General features: G+C 42.6%; 1 protein-coding gene across 7 annotated transcripts; it reads left to right on the forward strand.

Moving 5' to 3' along the window:
- The first annotated feature begins 389 nt into the window (after positions 1-389).
- LOC147218032 (protein mono-ADP-ribosyltransferase PARP6) lies at positions 390-24,161 on the forward strand. Of its 7 annotated transcripts, none has more exons than XM_086175162.1 (23): positions 390-524; positions 1,618-1,755; positions 2,415-2,492; positions 5,975-6,069; positions 6,146-6,206; positions 6,398-6,488; positions 6,625-6,691; positions 8,495-8,644; positions 9,885-10,035; positions 10,358-10,489; positions 11,719-11,814; positions 11,971-12,063; positions 12,288-12,413; positions 14,120-14,185; positions 15,085-15,152; positions 15,345-15,393; positions 15,530-15,642; positions 18,476-18,548; positions 20,012-20,081; positions 20,689-20,768; positions 21,421-21,484; positions 21,854-21,938; positions 23,650-24,161. In XM_086175162.1, exons 2-23 carry the CDS (start codon positions 1,753-1,755, stop codon positions 23,750-23,752), a joined length of 1,914 nt encoding a protein of 637 aa, XP_086031288.1. In that variant the 5' UTR covers positions 390-524; positions 1,618-1,752; the 3' UTR covers positions 23,753-24,161. The 7 variants fall into 7 exon arrangements, with proteins under 7 accessions (XP_086031288.1, XP_086031289.1, XP_086031291.1 ...); XM_086175163.1 differs by having other exon boundaries at positions 14,123-14,185; XM_086175165.1 differs by having other exon boundaries at positions 10,436-10,489.
- Positions 24,162-24,952: the final 791 nt, after the last annotated feature.

A 24,952-nucleotide genomic window follows, 5' to 3' on the forward strand; every position in this document is an offset into this window, starting at 1 on the left:
GTGCGGAGCGCGGTCGTGCATCAGCAGACAGTGGCTAATATGAGGGCACATACAACATGCACACACAGCCTGTCAGACAGCAGACATATCCGCCAGAGTTTCCTCCATTTTTTTTCTGCCCCCCCTTCCTATTTCTCAGCAGCAGTGCAGTCAGCTGCAGGTCACGTGACCGGCTGCCTGCTCTCACTGAGCATGCTCAAACCCTTTAGTGTTGTCAGGCAAAAATACAAGACAGCAGTGAGAGCAGAGATCTGCAATAGATAAACACACCAGCTGGCTTGCTTGCAGACACACACACTTTAAGCCCGGAGACGCAGACATAGTAAAATTTCTGGATTTGAGCTTTGAATCTCCTGATATCTTTTTTTTTTTCTTAATTAAATTTTTTTCCACTCTGGGCTTTTTGTCTTCTATTGTTCCAGTGGAAAGCAGCCGGTGAGGAGAAGAGGCAGGTGTACCCTTTAAGGGGGGGAGCAGCTGAGCAAAGGGCAGCATCAGTACCGACTCTCCATCCTATGTGAAAGGTAAGCGTGGATGTAGCTGGGGTGTGTGTGTGTGTGTGTGTGTGTGTGTGTGTGTGTGTGTGGGAGGGGGGCTTGAGGGGGGGTGCAGAGCAAATGGGGGGCAGGGTAGGGGAGGGATATTCGCCTGACTGCATCTGTGTTCGTCCTTAATAGTTCACAGAAGGAGAAATGGGGACAACGGTGTTGTTTTTGATGGGGGGTGGGGAGGGGATTCATGCGAGCCTATGGGGACGGGAATCAGCGGTTCACTGGGTGCAGTGTGTGTTTTCAGATTTCACAACAGATTTCACGATCGGGGAAAGCAGAGACGTGACGAGTTTTTCTTATATATTTGAAGACGTGCCGACAAAGGAGAAGGATGCTGCATTCGATCCTGTCGATCCCCTCCTTGTTTTTTGCAAAAACCCCTCTGTGTTTTGACACCGTACTGCATTTCAAATGAATAAGAAAAAAGAAATGCTATTTTCTTTGTGTGTTGATAAGATATGTAAATCGTAGCTTGCATTTTAAAGCCGCAGCATGCATACTATAACAAGCCATAACCATTGTTTACATGCCTGAAAGAAAGAAAAATGATGGATTTCTGTGACGCACGGGCTGTACTTGCTTTTGTTACATCAGCAGTCCTAACACATAATCATGACATGCCCAAAGAAATCACAACAGCTGCTACAGTTCAGGCAAAAATGTCCGCCGTTGTTTCCTTGCTACATCATACCCTCCTGATGCCAAGCCTGAAAGTGCAATTTCCGAATGTCTGCGTCCCTTGTTTATTGTTTACCAAACCAAACCCTGCCGGTCAGCTAATGTGCTATCGCCGAGGGTGCATCGATCATCGGAAAAGGCAAATGGAGACAACCCTGCTTTTGAACGTACAGCACGGTTCTCCCACGCATTCTCTCCAGAGTGATTAATGCCACTCTGAAAGGAGGCAGAAATGGCTGTTGCTAGGATACGTGGCAAGGTGAAGAGCAGATGCTTCAATAAGAAGAGAGAGGGGGTCAGCGCTCGCAAAGCGTGGCATGACCGGCGACGGACCCCTTTTGTTTCATGCTTCCTCTTCACAACGACGTTTTCATTTCTGTTCTCTAAGGTGGTTCAAAGACAGAGAGAGAGGGTCCACTCTGGTTTTCTGTTCTCCCTCCTTCTGCATGGACAAAAGCTGCAATGGTTGGCAGCCGTCAGAGGCCTAAACCTGTTTGATTGACACCTATGAACAACAGACCCGATGGTAAGACCATTAGCATTGCAAGTTGCATGTCCCAGCCGTCCATTAATTAATCTAAAATGTATAGTAAATGCCCTAAAATGCGTGAATGACTAAGTGAATGGTTGGATTTCTCTAAATGTGGCCTTGTGATTGAATGGCGACCTGTCTGAGGTGAGCGCCGCCTCTCGCCCAATGACGGCGTAGAATCGGCTCCGCCTTTGCCGTGACCCCGGGCGCAGGATAAGCGGTATAAATAATGAATGAGTGAATGAATGATGTATTGTTATTGTCATGGAATAACCTAGAACCACCCGTGTGGGTTAGTGCGGGCGCCTCAGCTCAGACGTATTCATGTTTCTTTCAAGCGAGCATCAAGCTCAGATGTATTTCAGAGCCTCTCTTTTTCTTTTTTTGCTTCTCCTTCCCCCGATATAAAAACGAGCCTGCCCGTCTCGTTCTGTCACTTCAACTTCCGTCCCTTCGCTTCGCATCGTCCGCCGAGACGCTATAAAAAGTAGCGTCGCGGCGCCTTTGAGCGGCAGGGGCGGCGGCGGGGGGTCTTAGGGGTGGGGGCAGATAGAGAGATGGCTGAAAGGATGCCGGATGAAAGAATGACGGAGAGAGGTTGCGTTTCTTTCCGCTCCACTATAATGGCCTTTTCACAATGCATGGGCCCACAGGATATCAAAGGACAGTGTTGGACGGATGAGGAGTCGGATGGCGAGAACGAGTCCGAACAGTTCCTGTACGGCATTCAGGTACGCGCTTCTTTTGCCTCTGACAAATCTGTCTTTTTTTTTGTTTGTTTTTAATCTGAATGTCTCACCTACTCAACGACGTATCTCATTGCACTGCCCGACGTTTTAGGCTGGGACCGAAGTGTTTGGCCTGTAAGGCGACATAGGCGAATGCTAAGGGCCTCTGGGGGGTGCCAGAAAATATGGAAAAAAAAATCACTTTCAATGTAATTATCTTATATTAAGTTGTTATTAACTCTCAAAATGAAAAAGCCACTAATATCATAATATTACTAATATTGCTACCAGTAGGGTTATTTGTGTTTTTTTTTTTTATATTATTTTTTGATCTATTTTTATATTCATTTTTTATTACTTATATATTCATAAGGTTTTTTCATATCTATTTATTTGTCATTTATTAAGCAAGTGAATTGGGTGACATGTTATCTTATAGATTTAAGACGATGGTAAAAACGATTTGAAAGCCTTTGTAATATTGGGAATGGAAGTGGGGCAACATGTTAAATCTCACCTCGCGCCAGCTTTCAGTTTCTCCGTCAAAATGCGACGTGATTCTTTGCTTGGTTTCTGCGAGCGAGAAGGCGACGAAAAAGTGTCCTTGCCATTTGGCCGTCAAACTCAAGTTCACTACTCATTAAGACGCAGGTCCTTGGATTGCAGAATGACTGATCTGACTCATCATCTCAGATTTTGGTAGATATTATGATTTATATCTAAAAGAGATGATAATAGTGATATTAATTTTTAATCACCCGGTCCGAATCCTAACCCAGGTTGGTACCCTGGCCTCTTCTGAGTGTAGTGCGTGTCTTTCTACAACAGCAAAAATGTGAGGTACATGCCTTTTAAAGGTGTGCCCGTAGGCATGTATCGACGAGCAGCGTGCGCTCTTTTGCAAAAAATGTGCTTTTCTTGCAGGGGCAGACAAAACAACGCTGTCAACGACAGCTCGGTCAAAAATATGACACATTATTGCCAAGTATTGGGATTTTAAACTGGTTTCAAGTGCAGATTATGCTCTAAGAGAAAAGCCTTGTCAACACCTCTTTATGTAATAAACACATTTTCCCACACATATACACATATATATTTCTTTTTTGTCACCTGTATTTTATTACTGCAAAAGGCTATTGCACTTGCAGACGGTTTGACTGACGCTGCCATAAATGTGCAACGTCTTCCTTTATTTATTCAGTGCCGGGGCGAAGCTACATGCCGCTCATCTGAGGAGCCGTACGTATTTTAATAAAATCTGACGGCAGCCTGAGTAGTCTCCACCACTGAGAAGGATGTCGTGCCGGATTGGTGGAGAAACAATAAAATGCAGCTGTTAGTGGAGCACGCTGACGCCGTGAGCTGCGCCGAGCAGGCCGAGGTGCTATTTTTAATTCATACGTCTTGATCTACCTCGGCCCGCAGGGACACGGGCCTCAAGTGGACTCCATGTTGATGAGTTGATGAGACCGGCCTTGCTATCAGTCCCGGGCGGCGGTATCTGTCGTCGGCGTGGCCACCTTTCAGCATCATTTCATCTCATAAAAAAAGAAATTCAATACGATTGGTTTTGCCGTTATCACGCCGGGGCCCGTAATTGAAATGTAAATCCGGGGGGCTTAAAGCTCATGGAGGACATGAAAGAGGAGTGGTGAAGATAACCATGAAAGCACGGGCGCTGTTCTTCCCCGACGGCGCCGAGCAGACGAACAACACTTCCAAGTCGAGACACCAGACGTTGCGTGCCGCGCCCGGGTCAGCTTTTATCGTTCATCTTCCTCCAATAGGATGGGATGAACGCGCAACATCTGGAGCATAGCACCATAAAGTGCTCGCTGATAAGACATACAAGGATTGAGGTTTAGGCATTTCAATATTAAGGGTATTATTATATCATCTAAGCTAGAACCGTGTGACTGTTAGTGTTACTGTGAGCAAGGATTTAAGGAGCGATTATCCTTATAATCGAACATTCCTGGTTCCATTCCGGTCTCCTCCTAGTTCAGGGGTGGTCAACCTTTACCACTCAAATAGCCATTTGGACCTGTTTACCCACAGTAAAGAGAACACCAGGAGCCACACAACACTTTCGAAATCTAAAACGAATGAACACTGCATAGTTGATTTTTTTTGTGTTTATACTATGTACAAACAAAATATGTGCTGCATTTTTTAAATCAATGAATAACTGCAGAGAAAATGAAATTAGATTTCTGCATGCAACAAAACATTTTGAACTCTGACAAAAAAACAAAACAAAACATTGGGTTGAAGGTTACTTTTAAGCAAAATACTCATTGTCTATTTGAGTCCTTCTTGTGTTTATAAAAAAAAAAACTTTATTATCCGCCGGCAGCAAACAGAAAATGCCGTCCTCTCTCTGCGTGTTGTCAACCGTCAACCTGAATAATAAAAGGTCTATTTCACTTAACAATGAAAAAGTATGAGTATACGCAAAATAATAGGCAATTAAAATATTTATCATACTTGGTAAATGTGACTTCTGCTCCTGAACAGCATCTGCATATTAGAGCTGTATGGCGTCACCTCCATCTTCACACAGGATTGTAAGCTGTCATCTGTGAGGCGTGCAATACGTATTATTTTACAAGATCGTCATAATCTTCAAACGTAAAATTACATTTCAAAAATGAGCAAACCAACACAAAAATACATTTTAATTAAATACTTGTTTATTATTTTCAAAAGCCACTGAACCTCTAACTGCTTCCTTTGCGCCGCTAGATGGCGGCCAACTGCTCAAGGTTCATCCATAATGGGTTAAATGCAGAGAATGAATTTCCCGCATGGGATTAATAAGTTACATTTAAAAATTAAATTTAAAAAGTTTAAATTATTGTTATCGTCACGTCTTTCCACCCCAACCTGGTCGAAGCAGAAGGCCTCCCCGCACTTTAGCTCGGGTCAGCCCAAGGTTATATATAAGTTTTTTCTCGTCGGCAAGTGCTACCTCATGGGGGGTCGGATTTTGGATCATCTTAAAGAATGTGATCCAGACCTTCGGTACCTGAGACGCATCATCAGGCGAGTGGGTTGTGCTTTAACGCAGTGTAAATAGAATTGGACGTTCTATTCGCGATTGCTGTCTGTTTCAAAAGGGATTTATTTTTCTCAAAGTCATTTTTTTCAAAAACATCATATATTTCATAAAATAACAGGCAGTTATTTTAAGAGGGTGACTATATATATATAAATATATATATAGAAGTGGGCTGACAAAATCAAAATTAAAAAGGCTAGTGTTCCTACATGTTCCAATTAAATACTGCTCAAAGTAGATTGCAAATTTTCCACACACACAAACACAAAAAAAACTCAAAATGTAAGAAAGATGTTGGACATTTGCACTGAAATAGGAAAAAAAAATAGCTTTCGCAGTTTTATCGGCCTTCGTGCCGACTTCTCGCTGGGAGTTCCGGCTTCTGGAGCGTGTCTGACCGCTGTTCATTAACTGGCTGTGACAGGGGAGCTGTGCCGCCGACCTCTACCGCCACCCTCAGCTCGACGCAGATATCGAGGCGGTGAAGGACATCTACACTGACAGCGCCGTCTCCGTCAGGTACACGCACACTCGAAGAAATCTTCCACGAATTTTTGCCAGCGGTGCATTGACCCCATCGTTTTTTTCCGCGCAGGGAGTACGGCACCATCGACGATGTCGACATTGACCTCCACATCAACATCGGTTTCTTAGATGTGAGTCGGCATTCTTTACCCTGACGAAAAGCGTCCGCTCTTCCGATGTTGACGTTTTGCAAAAACACACGCGTGCATTCATAACGCATCGCACGGAGTATTTTATACACACCGTGAGAAATCGCCCTAATTATGATGCCGACTCTGTTTCTTTGCATGCGCATGTGTGTGTACGTGTGCTTCTGACACAGGAGGAGGTCGCCACAGCGTGGAAAGTAATCAGAACAGAGCCCATCATTCTCAGACTCCGCTTTTCCCTTTCTCAGTACCTCGACGGACCCGGTGAGTACAAGTGCCAGTGTAAATGTTTTTTTTTTTTCATGTGTCAGGTGTGTGTCCGCTGTGTGATATAATTGAGTGAGTGGAGGAGTCGAGTGTCTCCACGCGCTGTGAAATAACACGAGCGATCTTTACCCAGAGCCGTCAGTAGAAGTGTTCCAGCCCTCCAATAAAGAAGGCTTCAGCCTGGGCCTGCAGCTCAAAAAGTAAGTCGTAATAATATATTTCAATATATATATATATATGTATATATATACCCCTTCATAAGGCGTGTCATTTCATGATTTTTCTTTTTCGCATGTTAGGTTTTACAATTCAAGTTTAAAGGGAATAACAGATGGGGTACATTAATAATTGATAATTGTATTTGGGTCCCCTTAGAATATTGCGCATTTACAATGATATTGGGCATTTACAATGTTCTCTTGTTTTCACCGCATTTATTCAGCGCGGCTCAGAAATGTTAGACAGGCGGATTCATTTATTTCGGGAATCTTGTTTTAAATATGTTAATTGAAAATTGTGATAATTTGTTATGTCCTTATACATCCATGTGGATTGTAATAACACTGCTTAGGGTTTTACAGTCAAGATTTTCTCTGTAATTACTTGCTAGGTAATTTCTGGCATATTTTGAAATGTTTATTTGTTTTTATACGGGATATATAAACTTAAATGGTGGTGCAGCGGCTAACGCCTCACTATCATCTCATATTATTTTAGAAAAAAAAATAGAAAAAAAAAAATCTTCATTATTTACATTGCATGTGCCCGGTATGTTTTAGGTGATATTATCATCATAATCAAATCATGAAGGCTGTCCATACACACCGGTGCTTTTTTCAAAATCGTTATTGTCCCATTAAGTTTATTTTTTTCATATTTATGACACTTTCATTAACAAGGAAGTACCATTGAGCGTGGGAAAGGGATAATATAAAGCGTAATCAACCCAAGATAGCGGCTGTAAATTCATCACAAAGGAAAAATAGAAACAAGAAATATAATAGGTCATGAGAACAAGTTTCTTCTAGAACATGAATTTAGGTGTTGCTATTGATCTTTGGTTTGATTCATTCCTCTTCTTTTCTTTTCAATTAAAGTTTTGTTGCTTTTTTATTCTAAATTTACAACACTAATCAAAATTTTAAGATAAAACAAACGCGCACTTAAATGAAATAAAACACACAAAACAAAGCAGCACTCAAGATTCGCAAGAAGCAAGGAACTCATTACTCTTTTTATTTACTTCGAAATTCAAATTCATTCATTATCTATACCACTTCTCCAGCTGTCACTGGTCAAGAGGCAGGTTCAGTCAGCCAATCACAGGGCCACATATAGAGACATATGCTAAGTTAACGTTTCTTTTTCTTGTAACTTATTCTGTCATTTTAATTTCCTGCTGCAGAGCGCTGTCATACTATGACAAATTATGTATGTAAGATAAGAATAGATGAGATAAGACACAGCAGAAGGAGGCAATGTAAGATAATCTTAGCAGTATTATTATTGTTATTATTATCATTATTATTATTATTATATTATTATATTTATGTTATCTTTGTAGCCCATTGATAGATCATAGATCTCAACGCTTTTTGCACTTTATAGACTTTTATGCTTTCTTATTTTATACCAATGTTTACATTCTGTTGAGTGAATGCTGCTGCCGCTGCTCACTGGTTACTCATGTGTATGTGCATCTCTGCATGGTGCATGTAAAAAAAAGGGTGCCTCCATATAAAATGCATTATTATTATTATTATTATTATTATTATTATTATCATTATTATCATTATTATTATTATTATTGTATGATCATTCATATAGAGACGTACAGCCATTCATACGCCTGGGCACATGTTTAAGGACTGGCGGAGGAAACTGGAGAATCTTTATTGTTCCCATAAATAAATTGATTGTTATCACCGCAACCGCATTCAGATCTTCACCCAAAGCGTGCGAGACGTTCACTCAGACGCCTCCCCCTCTTTGCATCACGGCAGGATCCTGAGCACGTTCACGTCGCAGCAGTGGAAGCACCTCAGTAATGAGTTCCTCAAGGCCCAGCAAGAGAAGAGGCACAGCTGGTTCAAAGCTGGGGGAACCATCAAGAAGTTTCGCGCCGGGCTCAGCATCTTCTCCCCCATACCCAAGTAGGGCCTTTGTCTTCACGCCGCTTACATGCCATTTTTATTTCCTGTCCTCATTTTTTAACCAATGGGCGCCTGGTGGGCCTCTGCCTTCTTTTAGCTGGAACCAAGCGACTGCTAGTGCTACTGCTGTAATTCCTTAGCGTCTGTCTTTTACTGGTGGAGGCAGAAGGCCGCCCCCGTTCAGCTCGTAACCGTCCGATGTTTTAGACGAGGATTTTATTCATTCGTAGTCGGTGTTAACAGAATCTACAAGGGTTGTGTTTTGTTTCTCAGGATGACTCATTATTTTGCAGTTTTTGACTAAATCACAAAAGCCACGCGCATCAAGATATGCATCAGTGAAGGTTTTAGACCGACTAAAATTCAAAATTTGATATACTGTTAATGTTTATTGATAGAAGTTATTTTTGCTAGATGTGTTCATGTAACTGTCATTATCTATCTATCTATCTATCTATCTATCTATCTATCTATCTATCTATCTATCTATCTATCTATCTATCTATCTATCTATCTATCTATCTATCTATCTATCTATCTATCTATCTATCTATCTATCTATCTATCTATCTAAGCTATCTAAGCTATCTCAAATAGTTTATTTACTTCCACTTTCTAAAAAAATCTTTAACAGAAGCCTGGTTCTAATTGATGTCATATTTAATTGTATGAAAGTCAATCAATTATGCATATAAGTGCAATTAAGATGAGCTGGATAAAGAAAAAACACTCAAAAGGGTGTTTAAACATTAACTACAAATGTTACTAATTTTAATTTTATTCATTTGATTATCTGTACTATATTTTTAGACTTTATACTTTTTTAATACTTTTTTCATACTTAAATAATATAAAATAAAATAAAATAAACTAACATCCTTTAAGAGCAACTGATGACATTAAATGAGACGGACAGGAAAGAGAGATTTGAGAAACTTGTCTTGACAGATCAGCCAGTGACGTGCGGGACGTCTGTCACAGTAGAACTAAGAGTACCTCAAAGGTAGAAGATGTCAGGATCAGTTGTTTTTTTCCGTAACGTGCTATGATTTAGCATTTCACCTCTGATTAACATCACAAAGCGCATGCAAAAAAAAGAACTTTTAAATCCATTTTTTGTTACTATAAGCAAAATTCCAAATATGATGGCTGCTGTGAGAAGGCGGCGACTTGCAGCCGAACGCACGGCTCTCTGACTTAAGCTGACGCGCCGTCTCTTGTGTCCCGCCACTCATTCAAGGTCGCCGAGTTTCCCTCTGATCCAAGACACGGTTTTAAAAGGCAAGCTGAGCGTCCCTGAGCTGAGGGTGACCCGCCTGATGAACCGCTCCATCTCGTGCACCATGAAAAACCCCAAGGGGGAGCTTTTCAGCTATCCCCCCAACAGCCAGGTTCGTGACCGCTGTTGCCTTTTCCCGCCCGGTTTCTGATTTGTCACCGTCTTCGGTCGCAACCCCCCCACCCCGACCCCACTTCCCCACACACACACACTCCGAGGCTAAAATCTCACTTTTTTGCATTCACGTGTTGTAACAAAGCCGCCCTTAAATGAAATGTTTTAACCCCCTCTCCCCGAAACCCTTCTCCTTCCTGCCCTCCACATGAGTCACCTCTCGACCTGCACCGTCCCCACCCGAGCCTTCCCCTACCCCTACCGCGACATTGGCTGGTGTGCTTTTTCCCATAATGCTTTGTCTTCACTTGACTCATCAGACTGTGGCTGTCCCGGCGGCCAGGGCCCCAGCGCAGATTACCACGAGGCAGCTGATTGAATTGTTTTTCTCATCCCAGGCGGGTGGCCACTGCAAGAACATCCCTACGTTGGAGTACGGCTTTTTAGTGCAGGTACAAAAGCGACGCGACTCGACTCCCCAACAGGCGCAGATTAGATGGATACTGACTATCAGTTTATACAATATATAACGTTAATATATTCCGAGTGACCGGGGATTATGAGTCGTCCTGGAAACCCCTGTGAAATGGTCGAATGCTTCGGGCGTCCCGGAAGATCTTGTTAAATTAAAAAACTTTAACACATGCTTTATTTTTTCTCTCTCTTATATCGAAGCCATAAAAGAAAAAAAAAACAGAAAAACAAAAAACAAAACACAAAAAATCCCCATGGCAACGAAGGATCTCAATTAAAAAGATGGTCGTGCTGCTTAAAGATTGAGTTGCGCTTGAGTTCGAGGTAGCAAAGAACTGGGATATGTCGTTGTCCCCTGATGACCTGGGAAATAAATTAAAATGACCTGAAAAATAAGTCAAATTGGCCGGGTAATAACTCAGGAACATAATAAAGATAAGAATCAATCGGCTAAAATACGATTATCTGAAGGTTAACGGGGGAAATGACCTAATAACCTGTGAATGAAACTTAAATCACTTTGAAATGAATTCAAAATTAAATGAACTAAATAAAAGTGAAAGGTTAAAACCCCCCCAAATCTAGAAGAGATGAAGATGAGAATGGGATCCATCAATAGGACCCGCTTTTGATGCAATTTTAAGATCTGCATTTACAATTATAACCTGTGCCATGATTGTAGTTTTTAATCCACAGCTTTGTAGTTTTACAGAAAAAAATCAGTGGATTGCCGGGGCAAGTGACTGGCAAATTGCGACCGATACATGCCGATAAACAGATAATTAATGATCCACAAGAACCTGAAATGATTTTGAAATTATTTAAAAAATAAATCAAAGACATTAAATTAATAGGAGACGGAGGCAGGAATGGGAACCATTAATAGGATCTGCTTTTGAGAAAATTTTAATCTGAGATCTGCATTTACAGTTATAACTTACAACATGATTGTAATTTTTAATGAGAGTTTTGTAGTTTTGGCTGAAATAAATCAGCGGAGCGCAGGAGAAAGTCTTGGACGAAGTCCGGATGATACGCGGCGATAAACGAACCGTTTTTGTGTCAATATGGATCCACACGAGACGTTTTCGGACGGAATTTCTGAGAGGAACCTCTGAGACGATTCAGCAGCCGACACGTTCCGGTGCTGGAGGCGGGAGTGATAACTCCGGGAACGCCACTGTGCTTTTTTTCCACTCCCCTGCAGATAATGAAGTATTCGGAGCAGAGGATCCCCACGCTCAACGAGTACTGCGTGGTGTGTGACGAGCAGCATGTCTTCCAGAACGGATCCATGCTGAAGGTACTGCAGGCCGACTTCGGTTTAAACGAATGATGTCTTTGCGAATAATACAAGCCTGTTAGGGGATTCGCCTCGGTCGAGATGGGAGTGTAATAAACCCTATTTTTTTTTTTATATGACGGTTGTTTTTTCATTGTGTGTGTGTGTTTTGCACAGCCGGCCGTGTGCACGAGGGAGCTGTGTGTGTTCTCCTTCTACACTCTCGGCGTAATGTCCGGAGCGGCGGAGGAAGTTGCCACCGGAGCCGAGGTGAAACACGCAATTTTTTTTTTTTTTAGCATTTATTTGCCTTTTTTAACTTTAAAATCAACCGAATTAACATTTGAATACTAACATGCTGAAGCACTTATTTTCTTGTCCTGCTGGATAATTTTTACCAAACTCAGATTTCTATTATTATTCATTCAAGCATTAAAAGCGTGCAGAACAACACAAGAATAAAATGAAAATAAAAAGGCCCTTTGCGTTCCCAGGTGGTGGATCTGCTGGTCGCGATGTGTCGAGCCGCTCTGGAGTCGCCGCGAAAGAGCATCATCTTCGAACCCTACCCGTCGGTCGTCGACCCCAACGACCCCAAGACCCTGGCCTTTAACCCAAAGGTCAGTGTCCTGGCGGCGAGAAATCTAATCCTAATTAAAGCGAGTCGCTTAGAACTCCTCCGAAAATGAAATTTGTGACGAATGCCGTTGAGGAAAACCTGGCGATCAAACAACAATCCAGTCAACTTTAGAAAAACACTTGATATTTGACATCGTGCAAAGGAAAATGCCAACATTTTCCCGTCATCTCCCGTTCAATGGGAACCTGTTGACCTCAAGGTCAGACACAACTTATTCAATCAAATCTGTGAGGCCTGCTGCAAAAGGGGAGCTGCGTCACAGTGGTTGTATAGAGAGCTAATTATTTTATCTTTCTATATGATTTGTGAATGAGAGGGCGATTTTTTGTTTCTATATGAAGTATGAATGGGGGTTGAGTGTTTTTGTTTCTATAACGTTTGAATGACAAGGTGAATTTTGTTGTTTCTCCATGACATGTGAATGAGAGGGTGAATTTTTATGTTTCTATATGATGTCTGAATGGGAGGGTGATTTTGTTTCACGTTTTTATATGATATATGAATAAGAGGGTGAATCTTTTGTTTCTATATCATGTGTCAATGAGAGGCTGAATTTTTTAATGTTTCTATATGATGTATGAATGGGTGGCGTTTTTTTTTTGTATTTGAATGAGAGGGTGAATTTTTTGTCTCTATGTGACATGCGAATGAGGGAGTGAATTTTTCCTATTTCTCTGTGACATATGAATGAAAGGGTGAATTTTTTCTATTTCTATGCGACGTATGAATGGGAGGGTGATTTTTTATGTTTCTATATGCCATATGAATGGGAGGGTGATTTAGTTTCATGCTTTTATATGACATGAATAAGAGGGTGAATTTTTTGTTTCTATATGACGTGTCAATGAGGGGCTGAATTTTTCAATATTTCCATATGATGTATGAATGGGAGGGTGATTTTTTTATTTCTATAATGTTTGAATGAGAAGGTGATTTTTTTGTCTCAATGTGACGTGCAAATGAGGGAGTGAATTTTTCATAATTCCCAAGACCTATGAATGAAAGGGTGAATTTTTTCTATTCTATATGACTTATGAATGGGAGGGTGATTTTTAACGTTTGAATGAGAAGGTGAATTATGTTGTTTCTATATGAAGTTTGAATGAGAGGGTGATTTTTTTTATGTTTCTATATGACATATAAATCCAAGGGTGATTTGTTTATGTTTCTATATGACATGTGAATGAGTGGGAGATTTTTTATGTTTCTATATGACATATGAATGGGAGGGTAATTTTTTTTAGGTTTCTCTATGGTGTGTGAATAAGAGGCTGAATTTTTTTATGCTTCTGTATGTTCTGTGAATGAGAGGGTGATTTGAGTTGTTTCTATATGAGGCCCCTCTGATTGACTGGTAATGGGTCTGTAGTTAACCCCACCTTTTGCCACACGGCAGTTGGGATAAAGTCCAACCCTCCCAAGCGCACGATAGGCAGTATAGATAATGAAAGATAACATTAGCCATATGATCGTTTATAATTTCATTTCACCGTGTTTCATCCCCCCTCTATTCTTCCTTTGTGCATTGTAAGTATCTGGATATCTATTTCTCGCAGAAAGCGGATGACGGCAACATTCTAGAGATATTTCATAAAACAAAATGTGTGTTTTTGATGCCTCTATGTTGTTCCCCTTCTCATTTACACGCAACCCGTCGGGACTGCCTGGCTCAACCGATGAACACAGAAGAAGAATTATGAGAGACTGCAAAAAGCATTGGACAGTGTCATGTCTATTCGGGAAATGACGCAGGTACAAGGACGAGAGACGGGAGGCTGCAGAACAGGCTGCGTACAGTACATTTGCAGTGAAAATGATACTTTGAGACAGTAAATGTCAAGAATTAATATTTGTGCACCCTGGGTCTCCCGCCGGGGGGCTCGAACCCAAGAGGGAACGTCTATGTTTAGCCAAGTTTATCGTCACGCCTCCGCTTACCTACCAAATGTGCCCGTGTACTAGATTTAAATCTCATTAGGAGCATCGTAGAAATACGCAAAAAAAAAAAAAAAAAATATTCGAATGAAATATGTAGATATAATCCACCCAGCAACAACCACTGAATATCTATTATTCCAGCATTATTAAAATCAGGGCTATACAATAACATGAATACTAATAATACTACTACTGCTACAAGTACTTCTACTACTACTACTACTACTTATGATAATAATAATTATCATCATTTCGCTATCACAATCACAATAATATTCATAATCCCAATCATAATCCTAATCATAATTATCATGAGTATTTGTAGTATTTATCTATTAATTTATGATAATCCTAATAATCCTAATAATTATAATGTAGTAACAATTATATTAGTAACTACTTTTAAAGTTATCTCTCACACATTGATAATTATAACAATTAATTAAAAACAATAATTACTATTATTGTATAATATACTATTGCCGAATACTATGTTTTATTATATTTATAATTATGTGATCTTATATATTATTATAATATTACTCAATAATAATAATAGCAATAATAATACAATTAATAATAGAAATATTCACAACAGTATTATCATTACTTTGGGATCCCATCGACTTGCACCTAATGACTCCTAATGAGGCAGGCGGCGAGTTCATCTTATCCAAAAACTGACAACAGTACGTTGTTGGGTTTTCCGCCAGGGCTCTTATTTGGAGATCAAGAAGCAGATGGACAAACTGGATCCTTTGGCGCATCCCCTGCTGCAATGGTGAGTACAGAAGCGCCGCTTTATGAATGATAGTTGAAAGAAAAAAAAAGGCAAAGAAAAGAAAAGAAACAAGACTAACATAGGAATTCTAGCAACGCGCGTGTGGAATTTATTCAAATCGAATGCAAATTACGGTTATTCTATAGCTTTTTCCCGTCACCCTTTCCCTTGTTATCTTCTGTCTCTCTGCAGGATTATTTCCAGTAACAGGTCTCACATTGTCAAGCTGCCTCTCAGTAGGGTAGGAGAGCGGAGTGACATACCCTGCAGTCCTCTTTACCAAATTAGCTGTTTGTGTGATTTGGTGGCTCACATGTTCTCGCTCTCTCTCTCTCTCTCTCTCTCTCTCTTTCTCATATGATGTCATACATGCATAGCAACTGAAATTCATGCACACCTCCCACCAGTTCCTGTTGCTCAGCAGCCCCCCGGCCAAGGAGGCTCGCTTCCGCACCGCCAAGAAGCTCTACGGCAGCACCTTTGCCTTCCAGTGAGTCCGCTTTGCCCCACCTCCCTCCCGTTACGTTTATCTTTCGCTCACTCAGACCTCATTACGTCCTCAGCGTGTCCGGCATCTAGACTTTTAATAGCTGTCGTAAAAAATATGTTTTTTTAGCATTGCCGTTTTTTTATCCACGGGTCAGACATGAGATATTTAAAAAGCTGTGCCTTATTTTGAGTATTAACACTGCTGAAAATGTGTGTGTGTGTGTGTAAATTCTGGTCATTATGCCATGGATAGATGGACGGGCCAATCCGGCAGATTTTAATGGAAGCATAACAAACAACAATGTTTAGCACTGGCTGTTCTCTTGGAAAGAGAAGCGCCTCGGCTAAGCCAGCGCACCGAGCCAGTAATACCTGGGAGATGGAGATTTGTACAGTAACAGATGGGGCTCTGCTGAATATTTCACACACACAGGCCCATCTGGGCTCTCGCTGAGTGCAGCTAACTCATGAGAAAGCGCTAACAGACTCGGTTAGTCTGATTATTAGGTTTGCAGGTTCATCCGGTCACCGTGGTTACACGTCTACGCGGAGAAAAAACACGAACATGCGTTCTGGCACGGCAGAAAGAGACGTGTTTCCGATCCAGGGATTAATTGCGCAGACCTTCAAAGTTGGACGGTTAAAAATAACAGCCACGGCGACGGTGGGGTTTTATTTTGATAACGGCTTGATGGCTTGGCCCGAACGGGAGACGGCGCCGACGGGTTGTCTGCTTTATTCCACTATTTTTTTATTCTTTTTTTTGAAGCCGGGGTGTCGTCTTTCTTCCTAAATTTAATCTGGCTCATGTTTGAAGACAGCGCCACAAAATGTCCTTCACACACACACACACACACACACACACATACACACACCTCTGTCAGAAATAGACAACAAAAGTAGAGAAATGGAAATAGATACAGTAAGAAAATAAAATCAATAATGAATAAAATTTAATGTGGATGGTGGTGCGGTGGGAAGGGTTTCCGCCTTGCGGCAAGAAGGTCCCTGCTTTAATTCTGACCTGGGCCCTTTCTGTGTGGGGTCTCCATGTTGTCCCTGTCCCGGGTTCCCCGTTTTCCTCCTCCAAAAACATGCAGGAGGTGAATGATGTATGTCATATGTTTCGATATGACTTGTGAATGAGAGGGTGAATTTCATGTGTCTCCATATAACATATGAATACGAATGAGAGGGTGAATGTTGTGTTTCTGTGTGACACATGAATGAGAGCGAATACCGTATTTCTCTTCTTTGTCTTCTCTTTTTAGCTTTTCCCGTCAGGGGAATCAACTTTCTCCATCTAACCCTATTCTCTGTATCCTCCTCTCTCACACCAACTACCTTCATATCTTCTCTCACTATGTCCATAGATCTTCTCTTGGATCCTATTCCAGCATCCGTCCACCAATATATTCACTATCTCTCCTCTGTACATGACCCAACCATCTCTGTCTGGCTTCTCTGACCTTCTCTCCAAAACATCTAACATGTGCTGTTCCTCTGATAGACTCATTCCTGATCCTATCCATCCTGGTCACTCCCAAAGAGAACCTCAACATCTTCATCTCTGCGACCTCCAGCTCTGCCTCCTGTCTTTTGGTCATTGTAACTGTTTGCAGTCCGTCCAGCATCGCTGGTCTCACCACTGTCCTGCACACCTTTCCTTTCTGGTTATATGTTTTAATACGACACAAGAATGAGAAAGTGAATGCTGTATGTCTATATGATGGGTAAATGTTTGTTTGTTTTTATACGGCACATCAATGAGTGGGTGAATATTGTATGTCTCCTGTGAATGAGAGGGTGAGTGTTTGTATGTTTTCAGACAACATATGAATGAGAGGGTGAATGTTTGTTTTTATAAGATACATGAACAAGAGGGTGAATGTTGTGTGTCTAAATGATGTGTGAATGAGAGGGTGAATGTTTTTATACAACATATGAATGAGAGGATGAATGTTGTATCTCTTTACATGAATAAGAGGGTAAATCTTGTGTCTATGACAAGAGAATGAGAGGGTGAAAATGTATCTCTCAATATAACAAGAATGTCGTACGTTAGTATAGCGTATGACTGAGATGGTGAAAGTTGTATATCTATATGATAGGTGAATGTTTGTATGGTTTTGTACAACACATGACGGAGAGGGTGAATGTTGTATGTGTTTAAATGATGTGTGAATGAAAGAGTGAGTGGTTGAATGTCTCTATATCAACACTGAGTGAGAGAGTGAACGGTCTCTTTTCAACCCTGCCCCTCGTCCAATCACAGCTGGAATAGGCTCCGGCGACGAGAGCTAAAGAGAATGAATGGATGAACATTTTCTCGCTAAACCTAAAAGTCTGGTTGCAAGAACCCTGCCTCTTATTCCAAATGTTGAATTGTGACGCCGTGCACACACACACACACACACACACACACACGCACACATCCACCCCCATGTAGATCATTTCCCTAGAGGTCACAGAGACACAGGGGCGTGTTGGCGTTTGCCGTAAAAAGCCAAAGCATCCACATTCACGCTTAATGTTGCAGCGCGCTGTCGTTAATAGTGGCGGTGAGTAAACGTCCGCCCCTTCAGCCTCCTGCCTCCCCTGCAGGATGAATGAGTCAGCAAAAGAAAAAAAAAAAATCAACTGAAACGAGACAGTAACGACACATTCATAAAATAGAATTAGAGCTATTTTTTTTCATTCGGGATGCTGTAAGACGCAGCAAACAAAACGCTTGTTATTCTACCCGGACATCCTTTAACAATGCGGATCGATGCGGCGCCCGCTTTGTCTCACCTCTCCTCTCTTATCTCTCCCTCTCTCTACACTTGCTCTAGTGGTTCCCATATAGAGAACTGGCACTCCGTTCTGAGAAATGGACTAGTCAATGCCTCTTACACCAAACTGCAGGTACGTAACCCTGGCAGTTGGCTGGAATTTACGACGCCGCTCCTCTCACGGACAGTAAACCTGCCTCTCCGAGCCGGGGGCAGGCTTGCTGTCCGGCTGATTCATTTTTGCAGTTAATGGATGCCAGGTTCCCTTTCCTCTGCCGTGCAATTGGCAATACAAGTGCACGGGGCACACTGGGAGGCCTTTTTTTTTTTTTTTCACTTCACCCCGGTGGATGTCATGCCTCTCTCTGGCGCGGGGCGAAAAAAAAAAAAAAAAAAAAGGGGAGGGGGGGGAGGCCATGGCGCCACGGCTGATTTGTCGAGAGGCCCTCGGTGTGCCCCGCTGGGGTCAACCACTTAGAGCATTGAGTGGGTTAGGTCCTGCAGCGGGAGGACGCGAAAGGAAACCGCTGTCGTAGTGAGTACAAGGCTCCTCGGGGGCTTCCATGGAAAGGTCAGTAACTGGCACAATTTCATTAATCGGCTCGGACCTGGGTTACAACGCGCTCGTTAATCATCGGAGGAGTTAGATAATATGTATTTACCCGTCATTTGTGTTTTGCTCTCAGTCCATCGCGGTCGTTCCCCTTTTGCGCTTGCATGGATATTTAGTATGAGATGAAATGACAGAAACCCATGGTGCGGCAAAAAATTTGTGATATAAAAATGATAGAACCCTGCAACTGTGTACAATTTTATGGTTTTACATCTTAATATTACAATTTTAGAATTTAAATAGCTATGTTTTTTTTTTTTTATATACATTTATTATTTCAATTATTTTGATGGTAAGTGCCGGACAACCAGAGCGTGGTGTTCTGTATCCTGGCCTCTTATCGGATCGTTCTCCGCATCTCCTACGCATGGAGTGGATTCGGCATCCTGCCTCATCCATTTCACGTCTATTTGCGATCCCCACTCGTTTAAGAGTATGGGAAGTGTTTTTAGCATATGGGAGAGGTGAATAAGAGTGTGGGAAGGTTCATAAAGCTTTAAAATATATATATAAAAAAGAAGCAAAAATATGGTTGCTACTGCTTACTACTGGATTTACATGTGTGGTTTTGGAACATAACACCAAGATTGACTTTAGCATTGAAAAAAACAAAACTCTTGTTTTCTTGACTTTTGCATCTTCGATCTTCGCTCCTCTTCCTCCTTGCCTTTTTTTTTTTTTTTTACCTTCCTCAAACCATCCACACGGATCTTCCTCATCTTCGAATGTCCCAAATATCTCGGCTCCTTAGCTTTTAGGACCCACGTAGCATATTAGCTCGCCGGCTAATGTAAACCGATCAGTACACATATTGAGCTCTAAGATCTAACGCAGCGGCTATATGCAATATGTGCAGTCGCGTATGTAGTCGTGTATGTGTGTGTGTGTGTGTGTGTGTGTGTGAGGTTTTCCTGGTCAACTGCTCTCAGTGACCCCCCTCCCCTCCTCCTTCCTTCCTTCCTTCCTGCTCTTTTCCACCCAAGCTGCACGGGGCAGCGTACGGAAAGGGCATCTATCTGAGCCCCATCTCCAGCATATCTTTCGGATACTCAGGTAGGACCGGCTCATTCTTCAGTCCCCTCCCCCCCCCGACACCACCACCACTTCTATGCCCACCAACACTTCCTCATCCTCCACCACGGTCTTGTTGTGTGACACGGCTTGATTATCACCCCACCCCACCCCCCGCCGCCGCCGTTACCGTCGTCCACGTGAGAGCCGCCCCAGCGCCATTCTTGCCCCCGGCTTCTTCCACGCTGCATGTCGTGGTTTTGCCCGTGCCCATCTGTGCGGTCGCCAGAATTTCCAATTTTCATTGTCAGGGTTGTTGTTCGCATTTAACGATATCATTTGGGTCTGTGATGGGATCTGGATTTTGTTAAAAATCACAAATAAACATCCGGTTGTGTTCTAAGGAGAATTTGTGATTGTGAAAGAGGTGGTTTGGTGTAGTCATCCCCGGATATGTTCGAATGTGGAACAGTAACCTTCACGTGAAGGTTAGCACCACGGGTAATGATGTCTTTGTGCGAGGAAAAAAAAAACCCAACCAGAGGAAGGGTTTTTTTTTTGTTTGTTTTTCATGTCGCAGCTTGAGTGACTCGAGTTAAGGTCGTTCTTACCGAGGGCCCGTTTGCTCTCTGTGTGCTGCTCCGTGCAGGAATGGGGAAAGGACAACACCGCATGCCCACCAAAGATGAACTGGTGCAGCGTTACAACCGCATGAACACCATACCGCAGGTGAGGGGGATGGACTTGCATCGCCAATGTCATATTACAGTGTTATAAATCAGGTCTGCCGTGATTCGTGTTAGCCACGGATATGCTCGAAGCACTGTTCGGTTCCACTCAATTCAAAAATCAATTAAAAAAAAAAAACCTTGGAATATTCATTTGTCCAAATAGGATCCTGTAAACAAAGCAAACAGGACAGAGACCATGGCGAAAGGAAATAACTGATTTACAGATGAGAACAAAATTATTTCACAATGTTTGAAACAATCATAACAAGGTTTTTTTTTTTTCTTTTTAAAACAAATAAAGGGAACACAAAGATAACACATCCTAGATCTGAATGAATGAAATATTCTTATTAAATACTTTAAATAATCACAAAAAAATGATTATTATTATCATGGTTGTATGAGTCTATATGATGTGTGAATGAAAGTAATGTAAGTGAGTAATGAATGGTTTTACCCTGCCTCTCGCCAAATTTGAGCTGGGTTAGGCGCCAACCGCCTTTGGACCGAGTTCAAGGTAATCAGGAAGGAAATAAATGAATGGAGATAATATTTTTACCGCTAAGCTACATTTTCTGCACTCTGATTGGGCACTTTAAGCTCATCATGATAACATGAAGGTCTTCAGCTTTGCTGTCTGCTCCCCACAGAGCCGCCCCATTCAATCGAGGTTCCTTCAGAGTCGAAACCTGAACTGCATCGCGCTCTGCGAAGGTAAGACGCCGGGCGTGTCTTTCCGAAAAAAAAAAAAAAAAAAAAAAAAATTCAAACAACCCGGGTTTATATGCGCGGTGATTAGAAACAGCACAGCTGGTGAAAAAAACACCATAAAGCCCGATCATTAAAATGTAAATAAAACGGAGCGTTGTATTAATCTCATCAGTATATCCATTATCGCGGCGTGCTCGTTGGAGTAGCATAAAATTAAAAATGGACGAGAGAGGTCAGGCTCATCAGTTAGAAAAATGATCGAGAGTCGTTTTAGTTTATCTGATGTTTTATGATACGGTGAATAAAAAAACAACGGCGGCGGCGAAATTGCGAGCGCCGCTCCTCACCATTTCCCGCTGCTCTTTGATACAGTGATCACATCCAAGGATCTGCAGAAGCACGGCAACATTTGGGTGTGCCCGGTGTCCGACCATGTTTGCACGCGCTTCTTCTTCGTGTGAGTAATCCCTTCATTTTCCACTCTCCTCTCTGGAAATTAGGGGTTGTCGTCCGTGATCAGCTGACGACCGGTGCTCCAATCAAATTCGAGGCTAAACAAATATCTATTTCTTTTGTTTAAATTTCTCTTTGCTCGGTTTGTCAGAGCGATTGTGTCGTTCAGCCGCAGTAAACGCTTTCGACGGTTGGATGAAAGACGAGCGGGACGGTTTGCTTTGTGGGTCTGAAACGTCTCTTCATTGATCCGTTGCGTTTACAGACATCAATCGCTTTTTCTCCTCTCTCTTTTCCTCTCAAGATGAGATAAAGCTTTTATTTTCTCCAAAGATCCCCCCCCGGGCTTCTATTAAGGCACACAAATGACTCACATAGAAAATCATTAGAACACTTTCTTCTTTCTCACTAATCAAAACTTCTAGAATTTCTTCAAATTGCATTTTTTTCTAGTGTTTTCCTACTTTACATTAGCGCCAGACAGTGCCTCGTACTGGGCTTAGTCAACACAGGGAGGAGGACCTGGAGCTCCAGGCTGAGACAGGCAGACATTTGGGGATCCTCTAGCCCAAAAGAGTGCCTCTTACCAGGCTAAGCGACCTCAAGGAGGGGGCCAGGAGGTCCAGGGCCGTCTGGCTCAAAACAGTGCCTCATATCAGGCTAAGCATTTCAAGGGATGGGTCCTGAAGCTCCAGGCTAACCTCTGGGGAACATCTTGACCAAAACGATGCTTCTTAATGGGCTAGGCAACACCGGAGAGTGGTCCCAGAGCTCCAGGCATACCTCTGGAGAAACCTTTGGTCCAAAGCAGTGCATCTTACCCTGCTAAGATAACCCCTCGGAAGGCAACCAGGAGCTCAAGCCCTGGAGGCCAAGCTCTTGGGGACCTCTAGACCGAAAGAATGCCTCTTACCGGCTTAGGCAACCTCAGGGAGAGGTTCTGGAGTTCCTGGGCAACCTCTGGTGAACCCCTTGCACAAATCTGTGCCTCATACCCGGCTAAGCAACCCTAGGAGGTGCTTAAGACAGTGCCTCTTACCAGGCTAGGCAACACCAGGGAGGGGCCCAGAGCTCTCGGCCGACCTCTGGAGAAACCCTTGCTCCCACAGCGCACCTTACCATGCCAAGCCAACCCTAGGAAGGCAGCCAGGAGCTCTAGCCTTGGAGGCCGATCCCTTGGGAACCTCTAGCCCAAAGGATTGCCTCTTACCGGACTAAGCAAACTCTGGGAGGGCGTCTGGAGCTTCTGGGCAACCTCTGTTGAAACCCTGGCACAAATTAATACCTCATACGCGGCAAAGCGCCTCTCAGAGAGGGCCAGGCACTCTAGCCCCATAGGCCAATGTCTCAGGAACCTCTAGCCCAAAACAATGTCTGTTTTTGGGCTAAGTGACCCGAGGAAGGGGGCCTAGAGCTCCAGGCTGCTCCTTTGGTGAATTCCAGGCCCAAAACAACACCTCATATTGGGCTAATCGACCCCAGGGAAGGGGCCAGGGGCTCCAGACCCAGACAGGCCGACCTCTGGGGAACCTCTGTGGAAAAGCATGCTTTTTTTGATGAATTAAAAAAACAATCAAAATGCTGCATTTGTTGAGGCGAAACCGTTACGATGTAGGAACGAGAAGAAAAACACGAGTAAACGTGGGCGGTTGATGAGTCAGGATGTAAAATGAACTGGGAGAGGATGTGTGAACTCCACCTATGTGCACGTGCAGGTACGAGGATGGACAAGTAGGAGACGCCAACATAAACACCCAGGAGCCCAAGGTGCAGAAGGAGATCATGCGTGTGATCGGGACGCAGATCTATTCCAGCTAATGGCGGCTCACCGGCGACACTCTCACCCGCACTCGTCTCCTGCGTTGGGAGAGCGATGAGTGAATGTTTGAGGCGAGCCGACCTCGGGGCCCGATACCCCGGGGACGGTAGAGTTCTCAAACACATTTCATTTCTGGAAATCCCTTTTTTTTTCCCTGTTGTCGTTATTCCACCGCCTCTCCTTTTGTTCCGGTCCTCGTGATTCACGCATCAAATCCACCCGCTCGCTTGGAGAAAAAAAAAAGCGAAGGGTAAAAAGGATTTAGGTGCAGATACTGCCTTTCCCACACATGTTCCCGAATCCCGTTTAAATTAACTCTCCTTTTTTTCGCTGCCTTTTAAAGATCCTTCGCTCGAATGATCCACATTTATATTTTTTTAATCTATATTTCAAGAGAAAGTCATTCCAGATGTTGATTCTACCCCCCTTTTTGTGGCAAATAGGTGAATCTACGTTCTTGCACATTGAAGATTGTTCTCCTCATGTTTCCCCAGAGGCGTTTATCTCCCGTCTGATCCGTCGATTTTAATATTTCTTTGACTAATTATTTGGATAATGGTCCGGAATTCAATAAGGGAGGCGCTTATCTTGAAAACACACGCGACAGGCACTTTTGAAGACATCGGTAGTTTTACAAACAATTGCGATTGAAAAAGAAGCACTTTTTAAAACCCCTTAAGAGAATGTCAAAGCATAAACTAATACCTTAACCTGGAGCTTGTAGCAGCCATCGGCTCATACAAATTCAACATTAGCCACATTAGCTTCACTTGCACGAGCGTTCAAATGGCGATCAGATCCAGAACCTGGACGGCATCCGGGATTTTTTTTTTTTTTCAAAAACAGGAAGTGCAAGATGGTTCCTGCCATAGCACACTCTGATGGAGAGGTCAGAGGTCAAAAGGTGGTGATTTTTTTTTTTTTTTTTTCTGACAGGTGGGGATTAGAAAAAAAAAAAAAGATAAAAAATACTGTTCTAAGTGTTTCGGGTTTAATGTGCCTCCGTGGAAATAAAATCATCTCCCATTGGCTGCTGCGAAGGGGATGCCGTCATCAAAAAAAAAAAAACATTTATTCCCCCTGTATGGTTGAAACATGAGACACATATCAATGGGAAAAAAAAAAAAAAAAAAAAAAAAAGGAAGACACCGATCCTTGCCTGACCCCGCTCATCTGATTTCGCGCAACTCGATAATTCG

The sequence above is a fragment of the Fistularia commersonii genome, chromosome 27 (assembly GCF_037954325.1).
Source record: "Fistularia commersonii isolate RoL2024-O1a breed Wild chromosome 27, RoL_Fcom_v1.0, whole genome shotgun sequence".
Taxonomy (NCBI): Eukaryota; Metazoa; Chordata; class Actinopteri; order Syngnathiformes; family Fistulariidae; genus Fistularia; species Fistularia commersonii.